The sequence below is a fragment of the Aethina tumida genome, chromosome 3 (assembly GCF_024364675.1).
Source record: "Aethina tumida isolate Nest 87 chromosome 3, icAetTumi1.1, whole genome shotgun sequence".
NCBI lineage: Eukaryota > Metazoa > Arthropoda > Insecta > Coleoptera > Nitidulidae > Aethina > Aethina tumida.
In genome coordinates, this window is record NC_065437.1 from 32,783,340 (window position 1) to 32,799,247 (window position 15,908).

At 30.8% G+C, this 15,908-nt stretch overlaps 1 protein-coding gene across 3 annotated transcripts; it reads left to right on the forward strand.

Moving 5' to 3' along the window:
• The first annotated feature begins 12,643 nt into the window (after positions 1-12,643).
• On the forward strand, positions 12,644-15,658 carry LOC109594943 (transmembrane and ubiquitin-like domain-containing protein 1). Of its 3 annotated transcripts, XM_020010214.2 has the most exons (7): positions 12,644-12,939; positions 12,997-13,137; positions 13,633-13,863; positions 13,923-14,250; positions 14,309-14,620; positions 14,990-15,123; positions 15,335-15,539. In XM_020010214.2, the coding sequence occupies exons 1-6, from the start codon at positions 12,870-12,872 to the stop codon at positions 15,093-15,095; spliced, it is 1,188 nt and encodes a 395-aa protein (XP_019865773.1). In that variant the 5' UTR covers positions 12,644-12,869; the 3' UTR covers positions 15,096-15,123; positions 15,335-15,539. The 3 variants fall into 3 exon arrangements, with proteins under 3 accessions (XP_019865773.1, XP_049821033.1, XP_019865772.1); XM_049965076.1 differs by lacking the exons at positions 14,990-15,123; positions 15,335-15,539 and adding an exon at positions 14,725-14,936 and having other exon boundaries at positions 12,645-12,939; XM_020010213.2 differs by lacking the exon at positions 14,990-15,123 and having other exon boundaries at positions 12,651-12,939; positions 15,335-15,658.
• Positions 15,659-15,908: the final 250 nt, after the last annotated feature.

A 15,908-nucleotide genomic window follows, 5' to 3' on the forward strand; every position in this document is an offset into this window, starting at 1 on the left:
TGAACTTGGTTATTTAGAAGATAAAAATTTCTAAATATCAATAATTGATAAGATTTCATTTTTTCCAGAGTATTATCAAATTAATTGATTTCGTATTTGATTAGATTATGAATAGTATGCTAAGTGTCTTTTCTCACGTTTCTTATTAATTATAATTTCCAAACATCGTTAATATTTAAAAGTATTTAAACAGTGTAGAAATATGATGTGAGAAAAGTAACAGAGTAATGCAATAAAATAATATTGTTTTATACAGGTAATTTCCTTCAAGTCTTTCTAGTATATGCTATTCTGCTTTTAATTAAGTTTTAAGTGCATTAACTGATGATGGCGTAATATTATAATCTCGTCATGTTTAGGTACGGTGTTTAGCTTACATAAATGCAATTTGCAATATTGCAATTATTACTTCTTCGTTTTTCAGTAATTTTACACAATTTAAAAGTGATTACACTATTTTAATGCACCTGTTATAGTTTAAATTGCAAAACAAAATGACGGTGGTGTTTTGGTAGTTTGAAATTCCAAATATTATGACTAGGCATTTGTTTTTTCTCCACTACTGTTTTCATGTGTGCAAAACAAGTTTGCGGTTCTGCAAATCCGTGCGGGTCAACAACGGTGTTAACCAATGGTTTTACGTGCATTTCTAAATATAAACTAGTATTTTGAGGAAAGATTATTACACCAACTCGACCACTTATTCATTTGCTACATTGTGCCAAAATAATTTCCAATGACTCTCAAAATATAAATAACCATTATTGTCAGACACAAAGCACAATCGAAATCGAGTTGTTTTCAACTTGCCAATTCTTGTTTACCAGACATTAATACTTTTATGATTTTACTGACATATTGCCACTAAAAGCGATTACCATGCTTTCTAGCAATAAGCGAAAAAACATTAAATTTTTATTAAACGCCGAGAACGTATGGGTTTTAATCCTTGTAAATAATTATACAATTACAACAGAAGGTACTACTTTCATAGTACTTATTATCATGTTTATTGCGTGCAGTGTTGTCGTGTAAAATCGTTTTTATTTTATCCTTCCTTTGTACAGAGTTATTGCAATTACCATTTCCTGTGAAAAATATAACTTTCTCACCATAAGCATTTGTAACGCACCAGTGTTTAATACATTTTTACTTTAAAAAATTGAGATTCCGCAGTTTAATTTAAGTAATAAATTGAAAACTTCACTTGTGACTAATGCATCCCTTCCATTACCACATTCTGTAATAAATATGAAGGTGGGAATGTGTATAAATTATAATGAGGATATTAAATCTGAACATGACATCATATGGGTCAGACTTTTGTTGCACCACCATCATATTTTTTTAGTCTTAAATCAACATACTAATGGCAAATGGGGCAGGGAAAAATGAAGGGCAAAGTTGGTTATTTAAAGTACATCAATTAGGGTTACTAGGTTTCCTAAATTTAGTTAGATTACCGATTAGATTAATGTTACGTTTTGTTTGTATATATGAAAATATACGCAAACTAAACTCAAGGCAAGTGGAAACAGTAAAAATTTTCATAAATATATTTATATAATCATACATGGATATATAAATTTAATTGCCACATAAATAGAAATTGTTTTTTGTGTTAAATATACATTTTTACAAAATGTTGATGTGAAAATATTTGTTGTAATTATTGCATGTGTTTAATCAAAATAAATTATGCGTGAAAACAGGTAGGTAACATTCCCAAATAAACTCGATGAAAGTACAACAATAAATTCTTCAAACTTTCGAACCGACTTAATAATCGGTATAATATTCAGGACGTTGAACTAACCTGATGTTATTTAAAACAAACACACATACACAAAATAGTAAATAATAACTTTTTATGTGGTCTGGACCACAAAATTGGAACTATTATACTACAAATTGTTAAGTAATTGACTGTGTTGTTAGTAGAATGGTTCTATTCAGTATAAAAAAGAATCGGTAGCTCTGTTACTCATCTCATGATAATGGGATTAATGAGTAACTGATCAAATTTAATGATTTATAACATTATAATGTATAATATTTATTAAAAATATAGTTTTATTTTGTTGTATTATGTTGCTTGGAGTTTTGAAATATTAACTTTTGTAACATTTTCTCTTCGTGACGGGGAGTGCGAAATTCCAGGAAGCAACAACGCATTTAAAATTAAAATAACCGCATTCCATTTTAACAATAAATGTATTTGTTATTTGTTAAACTGAACGTGAGTTCCACCGTCATATACATTGAACAAACAGAATAGACACCAGAAGTAGATATTTTAAGTTAAGTCTAGTAAAATATTAACAAATCTTGAAATGGCAGTGATTTTTCGAATGTAAATTATAGTTCATGATGCAAAGTTAAACGTATGAATCGTATCCTATAATCATCATAATTTAATGTAATGAAATGTCTACACTTTCAGATTTTATATAAAAATAAAGGAAAGCAGAAGTCAGCACTTTCAGTGTGCACATAATGAGCATGTCATCTGTACCATAATCCTTTCTCCTTTCAATTAATGAAGCCTTTGTTCCTTTTGTGTTTAGTTAATTAATAGTTGACACAAGCGTCCATCAATCTTATTAAAAGCAAATAATGGGAAAATTTATAAGTATTCAATGAAACCGAAAGTTTAGAACAATCGAAAACGTTATGAAATAATACTTTTTCAGTAAGTTTTTTGCTTTCACATATATGTTTAGTTTGGTGAAAATGCTTTCACAAAGTATTTAAATAATACACAAAACAAATTAAATTTTTGTGAATTATCATATTAATCTGTTTTATATTTCCCAACAACAAAGGTTGAACTTTGCCTAGGTAGTTTCATTATCTGGAATTTATTTTTGAAATTTCTACCTTACCGAAATTAAACTAAGAATAGAAGGGTTCTGACCCCGTTACAGTTTAACAAACTCACCCTGGGACTATAATTTGATAATCCCTCAACGTATAAATACAAAACAACTGGCAACTGCGGGCTAAGTTAATTAATTAATTTAAGTAACCGACACGTATGTGCCAATTCCGTTCCGTTGAATGGGAGAATATTCTGCAACGGATTCCTGCGGTGTAAATCGAGTACCGTGGGCACGGCATGCATGTGCACGAAGGGTGGAACGTTGGTTCGAGTCTGCCTACATACAAACATAAATATGCCGGTGGATTTACACAAAGAAACACTTTTGCACCGATAATCCGCACAAAGTAAACAGTCAAGTGTCACTCTGATAAGGTTTCGTGCATATATTACGTTGAACGCTGTAAACTATAACAATCAATTAACGGCTTATCGATAATTGTTTTAAGACTCAAGGCTGACGGATTTTCCGTATGATAAATAACCGGTGAGAGAGATTGGAAATGGAAATTATGTTGGGAGGAGATTGCATTCCATCGCACACACGTTTAACTGGCTAAACAACGCACGTTATCCGTTGTGTGCATGATGCATTTTCACGTGCCCACGTGCTTAATCAGTTCGGTTATTGATGTTGTTTCGTTGAAGAATGTCATGGCTCATTTTCATTGTAAACGATCTGAAAATATTTCGTGCTCTTTTTTATTTTGTTTTTTAACATGTTTATCCTGTTTGGTTGGAACGAATTAGTTCAGAGTGTATTTAACTATTATTAAGGTAAATACATGTATATCGTGATACAAGGTAAATATGGGCAAAAAAAAATGACGGATAAGAGGTCTAAAAATAAATAGATAAAATACTAACTAAATACTTTTTATTAAAATTTTAAACACTGACTCAAAATTACTCTTACAAGCTCAACTCAAAGTTTATTTGTTTTATCAATCAATTTTGAAAATTTTTAAAAATTACCTATACAATATCTAGATTGGTCAATCCATCTAAAAAGAACTGCATTTCATACCCTCTACAGTTAATAAAAAAATATGAGAAAAACGAAGTTAAATACAGAATACATCAGTTATGGAAAATTTGATTGACAATGCAATTCATTTTATAATTTTAATTTAATTCTAAATTAATTTAATTTTAAATTAATTCTAAATTTGTATGATTTTCGATTTCAAGTGTCACATGTTTAACTTGTTTGATTGTTTAATGTTAAAAACGTAGTTTAATGTTTAATTTGGTTTTGAGTTAATTTTAGGTAATTTTTATGTTTTCAATAGTGATCAGGTTACTTATGTTCCAACAATTATATAATTTCCTTAAATTCACTGACCTCAAACTAATACCATAACTAATCTTCAAATAACATGCTGGATTTAATTATTGGTCATCTAATAAGTTCCGTAACTACATAAGTGTTAAGTCTTGTCCCAGAAGACATTTATCATCTCACTGCCATTATATTATAGTTTTCAATCAAACGTCAATACCCTTGTAATTTTAAAATCAATTCACAAAATCAAGAGTTCAAACAGTTTTTAGATATATGTTAAAATAATGAAATGTAATTAAAATTTTTTTGGCTGATTATACTACAACAGCAGAGTGCTTAACTGGCCTCAGGATATTATTGATGGGTTTGCAGATTATTTTGAGTATTTTTACATCAAATAAAACAAACTTGGATGGACAAATCCTCATACAATCACTACACATCAATGTGTCAGAGTTTAATGATAACAGTATTATTAAAGATTTTAAAAGCCTACCTAACATAATTACTTTAGGACATGCTGTGATATGCATTTTTTACTGAAAAACTATTCTTCAGTTAAGATGTACCTCTGATTCATTTAATTTAAAAGACTCGTTACTCTCCTGTGGAGTGTAAAATATCACTTGCATTTAGGAAATGAAGAGATTCAGATAACATCAAAAATTATAGACATTTCTCATCCTATATCAAAAATATTTGAAATAGCAGTCCATACATTATTGCATCATTAAGTAAAATATTATGTGTCTCAAAACCAGCACGGATTTGTTCAACATCGTTTAATGTTAACTAACTTACAATATTTGCTGTGTATGTGACAAGTTAAATGGACAAAGGTGGTCAAGTCGACGTTATTTCTGTAGATTTCTAGAGAGCGTTCGACAGGACTGACTACTTTATAACTCTCAATAAATGAAACTGTGAGTGAGCGAGAACGATAAGTCAGCTGCAATGGATTTAAGTCGAAATTCTACTTAGCATCCTCTTGGTTGCCACAGGGATCCAAACTTGGGTTCCCTCCTTCTGTTCATAATTTACCATTGTCTATTAATTTAATAATTTATCGTATGCTGATTATCTAACTTCCGTCTCTGATTAAGAGGATTTACAATTGCAAATTGTGATGTTGTGTGACTGACGTGCAAGAAATAATATAAATATTAATGTGTCTAAGTGTAATAGTTGCTCTTTCACTAGTAGAATCACATCCATTGTTTTTAATTACACCATGTATAATTCTTTTATTCAGCGCAACTATATTACTAAAGATTTAGGAGTTCTGTTTGACGATAAACTAACTTTTAATAGACATATTATGGAAACATCAAGTTCAGTATATAAGTCTTTTGTATTCATTTTGAGAAATTAACGTAATTACATCTACTTTGATACCTTAAAATTACTTTATTACAGCTTTGTGCCTTCGAAGTTAGATATTGTTCTTCATATTGGATTCTATATTAAAAAACTTTCAACCAAATTTTGGAATGGATACAGCAGAGATTTTTGAAATACACCAATTTAGATCCGATGGTGCGTATCCCAGAAAAGGTACCTATAAAAATGTGACAAGTTTGATTTTCTATTATAGAAACAGTAAGAATTATATTGACTTTAATTTTCCTTCATAAACTTTTAGTTAAGCAAATTTTTTACATGGGTGGAGAAAATCAAAGACACATCTGATAGAAGTCGAAGGTAGTATTGGTTTTCCACCGACTAAAAACCCTTCATAATCTAAAGAAGATTTCATACTTCAGGAAATTCCTGTGAAGGATATTAATCAAATCAAATTGGTATGAATAAGAATAAATTGTGAAGAAAGTGAGCAGATTCTTCCAAAGTTGGGATCTGAAGTTTCTACGTTTTTTTGGACAAGAGAGGAAAAATCTTTCAAAGTCTCACTCCTTATGGATGTCGAAGAGAGTGTCAGATTTCAACTGACAAAAAATCTCTCTCCAAGAATCGGCTTTTACAATAAAAATTATAAATTGTCAATGTTTTTAGTTCCCTGACAGAAGAACAGACAAAATTTTACATTTTGTATTTGTTCTTTCTGTAATATAGATATATAATTTTGATTTGATGATGATTTTAAGGTAATTAGTGATTTTCAGTTTATTTGCATTATGTTTATAATATATTTTTTATTTTACAACTACTAGTTTTATATAGTTTACATCTACTTTATTTACATTTTGTATTTTGTTCAGTTATATTATGTTATTATAATTAAGTGTATGTTTACCAGTTCATACCTTATAATAATTGAATTGATTACTATTAAAATTAATTGATTAAAATAGACATTTTTTATTTAAATTAAGCCCTCTTAAAGTTATTACCCACCAATATCAAGTTTATATTAATTACATTTTAATGCTTTACAAATTAAAAATGTTAACATTTGTCTGTGTCCTAATTATGTAGAACCAATATGTAATAATATTTCAACAGTATAATTATAAATTAGAACATATAAATATATTTATTTGTAACTGTCATGTAACATTAGTTGCCTCATTTTTGATTTGTAACTAAACATTGCATATTTTTACGTTCACTCTTTAAAATACTATATAAAATTAAATATTCATAAACGTCATTAGTTAAAACATTTGAAACATTTTATTTAACATAAAATTTTATGTTTAGAGTATCTTGTCCTCATTTCTGGGCATAAAAAGCCGCCTCTTTTCCAAGTTTAGAAATTCCTCGCAGCCAAAACAATTAATCGCATCTCGAGTTGTAGCGTGTAATTAATAGTTAAATGCGAACTAACGGTACGGAATGCTTGGGTGTTTTAAAAATGGCCGTGTGATATGCAGATGAATTAAACGGCGCGATATGAAGATACATTCCTACACGTCCAGCTGCAATATATTACGCGTAAATTAACTACACGTTTGTGTTTACAATAATAAATTTTGCAACGCGACCAACGGATATGTTGTGTAAAACAAGATACACTTATGTTTTATTATTGCACTTCAGACATTTCATGGGAGATGGGACATAATTCCCCTTTATCATGAACGGTCAACGTGTAAATAACTAATGGGGACATTTTATGAATTATTTCTTGTCGTTTTCTCAGGCAACTCGCGAACATTAACCATACTTCTATTTCGAAATTACAAGGATTTAATTAACGAAAACTTAGTTAACATAAGTTAATTTAGTAAAGGAAGTTCTGTTCTTAATGGAAGTGAGGTGGAAACTGTTCCAAGAACTAATCGAACCATCAAACAAATTGTTGGCATATTTGGCAGTAACGGAGGTAAAATTTTTCAACTACGAAGGAAGTAAATTGTGGAATGTATTGGAAAACCCGTTGACGTCCCGGAAGTGGTTCGACTAGAGACAATAACGGCGCATTATCAGTCACAAGATAAAACAGTCTTTGCAGAATCGAATTTCAATTGCTAAATAGTGGGTAAAAGTAAAAGGAAACCCCTAAAAATGAGGAAGGGCTTTAACCGATAACGATGGGCGCATTAAGGTGTGTTCGGTCTGTAACTCAAGTCTTGATTTATTTAAGGGTGCGTCTCGTTTAACTGGCACGAAACCGACGCGGAAAATAAATTAATTTTAATGGTAAATTTGACGACCCTTACGTCCATTAAACTCCACGCGAAACCCACCAATTTGTATGTAGCATTTTAGACACAAGAATATTGGCCTACCAAATGATAATTGCATTAATAAATGAAAATAGATTGATGTAATTTACTAGTTATAAAAGTTCATAAATAACAAGCAATAATACAGGATTTAGATTCAATTTGGGCAGACGGATTGAGTAAAATCATATAATATAGTCGTTGAGTAATGGTCTCATTATTCAATTAATTTGTAAATAGTACTCTTAAATAAAAACTAATTGAATAATTGATGTATTATTAAATTTGATTTGTATAAAATCTTCCCATGTACGACACCCAATTTTTTTATTTTTGATCACAATTAAATTACAATTAAATTGGAATTTGATAATAAAAACAATATCTAAAAGTTAACCAGCACTAATAGAAAACTAGTTGTCGATAAACTGACAAAAATTAACAAAATATATCTAATTTCTTAAAATTATAGTAGTAGTCCAGATTTTGATTTATTTAATCACATTGATAAGTTTTCAAACAGAGTATTGAGTTGTATTGAATTGATTTATAATGGAGACCGTGTAGTTTACTTTGCGCCTAATTTGGATCCAATAAATAATTGATAAGTTATCTTACATAAATTAAGAACAACTATTTGAAGTATGTGTCCAATTATCTGCGTAGTAGTTACTATCTTACTCATTACTAAAGAATGACCGAGTATAAATATTAATTACCATTCAGGAACTCTAATTACACTGTTGTTTTTACATTTTTCAGTTATGTCAGTAGCAAAGAAATCTAATTATACATTTATTTAAGACCAGTAGACATTTTTGTCCGTAATTCAGAGAAAACTGGAGCAGTCGTAGCCTGTTTTTGAAGGTTTATCGATGGGATCAAACCGTGAAAGCCTTAACAATACAGTACTTGACCGTTTCGGAAATTGAGCCGGAAGTTAATTACCGGGTAGGAAAGATGATGCGACAGGTAACAAGACAATACAAAAACAGAAGTGATGCAAACTGCTGGTGACTTGTTCCAAGGTCTACCACCCGACTCGACCATAATGTTACCACGAAACCTGTTACCGATTTTTTAATGATAATAAAATCAACGGTATCCATATTCTAACTCACTCTACGTGGGTCACAAATTAAGTAATGGGTCTTGGAACTAGTTTGTTATACAGAACAGTTATTTAACTTTTTCTTGATTCTTATGTAATGTTTCAAAAATGCAGACTTTTAGTCGTTGTTGTGACACCACTTTTATCCCATTTTAATTAATTGTATTTGTACTACCACTTTGAAATTTAATAATGTATATAAGTGTTTTATTGAACTAAGTAAAAAATTGAATTGTTTGTTAAAATTAAAAACAATACAAATCTTGTTAGTTTACATAACTTCCTAAAACAATCCAGTTTCGTATGAAACGTGGGAATATTATGAAACTTTGGTACTTGGTACGAACACATCAACGGTGATCGTCCTTACAAACGGCCTTGAACGTCACGAATTCACTTTTCCACTCACACAATATTTGTTTATAACATTACTATTGTTAAAATGTATTAAATTATTAAGGGTACTTAACTGTAAATATTTCTAGAAAGGAATTGTATAATTTATATTTGTTTTTGTAAATTGGAAACATTTAAAAGTACTTGTGAATACATACTAAACAACAAAAATTATTTAATTACACATGTTTAATTAATAATAATTGGTGTTTTTTACATTTAACAAGAAAAAAATATTTAAATTGCATATATTTTCCACTGGTAAAATATCTTTTTGCATATAGAATAGTTTTATTTTAAAAATTGATTGTTCCGAACAGTAATCTACAAACAAACTAATCTCTTAAAACTGCATTTTCATTTTGAAATCAGGAATATTCATTATTTCCTGTTTTATGCCAATAATTATACATTTTCACTAAACACTATGTAATTATACACGATACTGATCTAATTTCCTCGGCAAAAAAGTAATAAAATAAGTTGGAAGTAATTAAATCTGATTTTTGTTTGTTATACTCATATATCTTTACGATTTCTATATTTGACGTTGTAATTAATAAATCCTACTTTCTGATATACTATTTAAATATTTATAACAGATAAATGATCAAGACAATAGTAATTTTATATTTTATGCTCTGTTTAAAAAGAGAAAACCATGGAGTTACAGTTCACAATATTATTAGATAATTTTCATTGCATTAAACTACTTTGGTTGTTTTGTGGGGTGAAAAATTCACTCCATTCATTATTCAAAACTTGCTTCAGACTAAGGATAAGGGTAAATCATTTTCTTTGAGTTTCATTCGTGTCATGTAAAACAAGTAATTGTATGGCAGGAAAATAAGCGGGGATCAATTAAGTAAACATGGGGGAGAATTTATCGATAGTGGTCAGCAACTTTTACTGGGCAATTCCAGATTATACTCTAATCAATCTATTTAGATTTTATATAAAACCTTTAGGTTTTAATATTATTTTTTGTTAACAACTGATAAACGTACACATTGTGTTGTTCTCAGTTTAAGGAATTGTGTGATAGAAAATAATTATATTAAAATGGATATTTTTGGTCTGGGTTGGAATCACCCTAATGCACTTAGATTGGGGGTAGATTAATCAATATAAATTGATGACACACGAACCATTGCCATATTTCTGAAACTCTACGCTACTCCATGAAACAGCTGGTTTATGTCCGTACATGATTCACTTTCGTTTGGGTTTAACGACCGGGGTGCATCCGAAATAGCTTATCTAATCAACCAACAAATTTTTCGGATATCTAATTCATTCAGTCCGTTGAAAGGAACCAATTGGAGATAATTTATTTAAGCTTTCACTATCCATCGGTTGTCCGAAAAAAAAAATAAACCACCTGTGCATTATTAGTTATAGAGATTTAATGGTTAGTGAAGAACAAAATTAATTCTTTGGAAAAAAAATACAAACTGTTCCAAGAAACAACACTGTTTTAAACCCATTAGAGAAATTAACGTGACCAACGAAATCGGACTGAAGTCCCATTGAACATTGAATAACGCGTTATTTCACCATGAAATCACAATAGTACCGAACTAACACGTACCGCAACCTTACTACATATTTACATAATTTACGGGTCGAACATTTTAAATGGTTACCCTGAGATTTATGACCCATCAAGACTTTATACGACCCCATAAAGAACGGATTAATTTCGGCGTTTTGTGTATCTAATCCGACCGAATTCTCTTGTTGCTTACTCAGGTTGTGTTTACAGAATGGTTTTACAAAGGATGTTTAAAAATTCCAGCAGTTTGTGTGACATCGATGCATATCAGGATTTTAATTTTAGAACTGCATTCCTATAGTTTCCTGGATGTTAGCGTTCGGTTATTTTGAAATCGGACACTCCCGCTTGATAATAAATCAGTTTCCAGTACTTTAATCAGTAAGATGTTATGAATTCCTTGGACGTATAAAAAGTATAAAACATCGACTATAAATATATACTTGGTATCACAAACAAAACATTTGTGTTATGATATAATACTTCGGTAGACATATTAAGTCGTGATTGTGTTCGTTTAATCGAACAACAAGCGACACTATGCGTTGAATGGAAGGATGTCTGAGACGGTGTTATTCGTAAATGTCATTAGTGACCCCTCAAGACCTTATAAGAGTTTCCGCTACATTGTATACCGTCCTGGACACTGTGATTAGGTCGTGCTCAGTCATTTGGAGCGTTACGACGTATCCTGTGTATGCATAATGTGAGAAATTCAAAAGGCATTTCTTTCGCCCCCTTGATTATATCCATCTAATTAACGGTTCAGACAAACACACATTTTTCTCATGGTAAATTGCTTTAAGGGATATAAATTATGTGTAAAACAACCTGAAAGTACCTGAATAATGGTTACAGTGAATGCTGAAATTTAATAATAATGGCCCTTATAATGTCCGTGAAAAAATGTTGTTACAATGTGGTGAGGGCGAACAGAAATTGCCTTTTACGTTTCCTCCCCTTTTCCAATAAGAATGAATTCGATTGTATGATTTAATTTGTGTTATCCCCTAAATTTGTTCTGAAATAAATTGGAATTTATTAAACTAGGTATAAAAAAATATACGGGTATACCCCTATAAAAAAGTACATAGATTAAAATATCAAACATTGGTGGTAAATGAAATTGAGAAACAGATATTTATTCATTAGCCTTCATAATCGTTAATACAATTAGCACGAATAATAAACAACCAGCTCGATGTTTCGATACGGCTTCGGTTATGCAAAAATCCATGTAATATTCGCAAAATTTATTATGCAAGAAGCAATAAGTAAATGGTTTATTTTATAATATAACATACGTTGCACAGTCAAATTAATTTTTCAAAATTTAATATTAATTAATTGATTATGACCAGCAATTTATCACTAAAATATTTAAAAATAAATTATTTGTCATTTAATTATAAAATTAGTATAACTTAAGTAATTAAATAAATGTATTATTGTATAATCCAGTTTTTAATGCAAAAAAATGATTTGCGAGATTTTGAATAACCCTCTTATGCATTAAATGTATACTGACATCTGGTATTCGAGACTCTAATCTGAAGAAAACCTGTAAACAGTACTCTGTGTCTGTAAATGAAAAATAACGTAAATAAATTACACGTTAGAATATAATTTATATAAAAATAATCAATATTATTATATTATAACTATCTACGGTGAAATTTGTAAAATGTTCATTAAAAAATAACTTTGTAAACACCACGTAATCTTTAAGTGGGGCGCCATCTGGTGCACAAATTTGTGATTAAAATTCATATATTATTTACTGACTCAAAGCAATCTTCACAAGATATTTCCAATTGTCATTACATGTCATTGAATTTTTGTGTAAAAACAAGGGAACACAAAGATAATTAACAAAATAATGTAAGCTGTCGTGTCAGTGGGCCAAAATCAATACATTAACATGACTTTGTAACATTTGACTGTCACTTCTAATATCTTGAATTCGTAAATCGTTCTGTGAAACTGTGCATTTAATTGTATTTAATTGTTGAAATATGACATTGATAGAAGGGATTGGTGACGAAGTTACGCATTTCTTTTTGGGTTTACTTATAGTTTTTATAGGTAAGATATTTCCACATTTGAAATCTGTGTGGCTCTTCTAAAATAATAATTTTTCAGTTTCGGTTGCTTGGTGGACTACAAACATATCAGAGCAAAGACACATTCGCACTGTACTTTTATTAGAAAGGAGGCAGAGGAATCCATCTTCAGCCCGCAGAACACTAACTAATCACACCCAGACTGTTACGATATCAGAAGGTTACATATTTTCTGTTTTTGATAATTAGATTATACGTAATGTACAGTGTTAAAAAGAGATTTGGTGATTCATTACTTTATAATTTGTTAAATTATTGCATTGAAATGTAAGTGCAAGTTAATTTTGAATTGAATATTATAACATGATAATATTTAAATATGAAATATGCCATGGAGGTTTGAAAATTGATTATTGAAATTGTTACTTACTAGTTAATCATATCCCCTAATCAATAATCGCGTGCATATATATTTGCATACAAATTTTTATTTAGTGAAGAATTTATTGATAAATATTAAGCAAATTTCAAAAAATGTAGATAGGACATACTTGCATCACTAGAATAATATAAATAAAACCAGGTTTGTCACTAGTCATTTCTTATAATCTTTTTTATTGATTAATTTATTTGACATGTTGTTTTATACTTAATGAATTGTGTTTTTATTGTTTGTTACAAAATTCTAATAAGAATATCTTTGATGTGCACATAGGAACGACAGTATCTCGCACATCTTCAGAAAACAATTTAACAAACCAAATGGAAGAAACACCTGCATCTGTCGTAAATCCGACCTCCATAAAACCGGAGACCAGCTCGAATTCCACGGCGGACCCGGAGGAGGGCGAACGTGGCAGCATTATACATGCCATGGACCAGGACGCGTGTGTTCTGCGTCAGCGCAGACTCGCCTTCTATCATAATTGGAACTCAGTCAACAACGGTAAGATTGATCGTTGTCTTACAGCAATTGTGATTCTAATTTCTTGATATATTATGCAGGTGGTACGGCACCGCCGCCATCTGACGATGAAATTCCGCTGTCTGACAGTGAGACACCGCAGCCAGACTCTGCGTCGACTACGCACGCGCAGACTGATAGTTTACCGGAAGAGAATTTGATGGAACACAACTACGCGGAGAGACAACCCATGGCCACTCACAGCCAAGTTGGTGTCGAAGCTGAAACTATAACAACTACGACAAGCGCTACCCAAGTGCCTTTGGTTATTCCAGATAAGGATAACATACGGATCAAGCTTAAGTTCATTAACGACGATCTCATGCATGTCACTGGTAATTTAGAGGAGAAAGTTGGCGATTTTAAAAGGTTATGGTTTTATAAAAGGTTTATTATTTATACGAAGTGATGATTCTCAATGTTACAGGCGCCATTTCCGGGAAGAGATCGACTCTAACAAGCTGGTGCGACTGATATTCAACGGCCACGTGTTGCATCAAGACACCCAAACGTTGCGTGGCTGTGGCATGTTCGACGATTGTGTCGTGCACTGTCTAATTCACACGCGCCGCGCACCTAATGCTGCTGAGGTCGGTGCGACCGGCAGGGTGCAGGATGACGAGGCCGCAGGTGGTCCTATCAACGGAAACCTGAACAACAATCAACCACGCGACTGGGATTTGGGCAGTGTGCTTTTTGGCATTATTACTGCAGTACTACTCGGCGCGTGGTACTCTAGGTAAGACGGTGGTACATTGCTTTTGGTTGCTGATATTTTAATCATAAGATCGACTAACGGATTTGTGTCGATAGAATTCAGCATAATTTTTGCTTTTCTTGTAGAATAGAACTTGTACTTCACTTCTGAAGGATAATCATTTTATAGAAGATAAATTTAGGAAGTTATTGGTAGTCAAAAAGCAAGAGATGAAAATGGATAGAAATTTAACTAAACTTTAAACTTACGAACTAATTTATTGTCATTTATCGTGTTGATGAATAAAAGTAAAAAAATGACCAGCTAAAATTTTATAATTATTCGTGTATTTTGGTTTATTTTATGCGTTGTTATGCAGTGTACGCCTGACTGTGTATTCCCTTGTTTTAGGTACTTCTTAATAAATGAATTTAATATTTTCGATAACTTGTTAATGAGTGATTTCTTTGACAATCTACTGAACGACCTGATTGGGGCACTAGCAGAACCAGAATAATACAACTAGTTACTTCCAATTGTACCAGGTACGTTCAGTGAATGTCGAAAGAATAATAATAATAATAAAAATTGTAAATAATCATCAGAAACCTAGAACGAGAAAGTTGGTTTTGACTACCGCATTCCTCTGCTTAAAACCCATTTAATTTTTAACAACAGCAATCATCCATATCACATTCCTGTTGATTAACTTATTAATAAATTGGCATGTATTTAATTGTGGCTGTTCCTTTCCAGATATTTTTACGCCCACCTGTACTCAATTACATCGACAGTGGGTTTGATACTAATAACCGGAATATTTACGGTAGTGATGATTGGCATGCATTTTCCTGATAATGAACCACAGGCCCGTATTATCCATACCACAACAGTACAACCTCCACCGGATCGTTGAAAGCGATTATGAAATTTAATAAATTTGATGTTCACTTGTTAATAATGGTTTTTTAATTTATATTAATTATTAAAAGGCTTGTGTAATATTTATATATGTATAATAATACATATATAATTATGTTGAAATTTGTAATTATAATAAAATATAATTTTTTATAAATATGCAGCCGTTTCATTATAATAATAAAAACATTTTTCATTTTTAAGTTAAGACAAATGATTTTTACTATATCTATAATAATATTTAAATAATATTCGCAGAACAGTTGACACAATTAAGACGATTTTTTAATTTTTTATCAAATGTATTTTTGGAGAAGTAATATTTCAATTTGGTTCCAACATTGAATCATGCGTTTTAAGGTCAGGCTATTGTTTCAATGGTAGGGGAGCTGAGGCGTGCCTTTTGCCA

Bases quoted from the DNA above. Each gene is read 5' to 3' on its own strand.
- LOC109594943 (XM_020010213.2), top strand. From the start codon at position 12,870: ATGACATTGATAGAAGGGATTGGTGACGAAGTTACGCATTTCTTTTTG. The intron at 12,940-12,996 runs GTAAGATATTTC...ATAATTTTTCAG, and splicing joins TTTACTTATAGTTTTTATAG to TTTCGGTTGCTTGGTGGACT. The intron at 14,621-15,334 runs GTAAGACGGTGG...GTTCCTTTCCAG, and splicing joins CTCGGCGCGTGGTACTCTAG to ATATTTTTACGCCCACCTGT.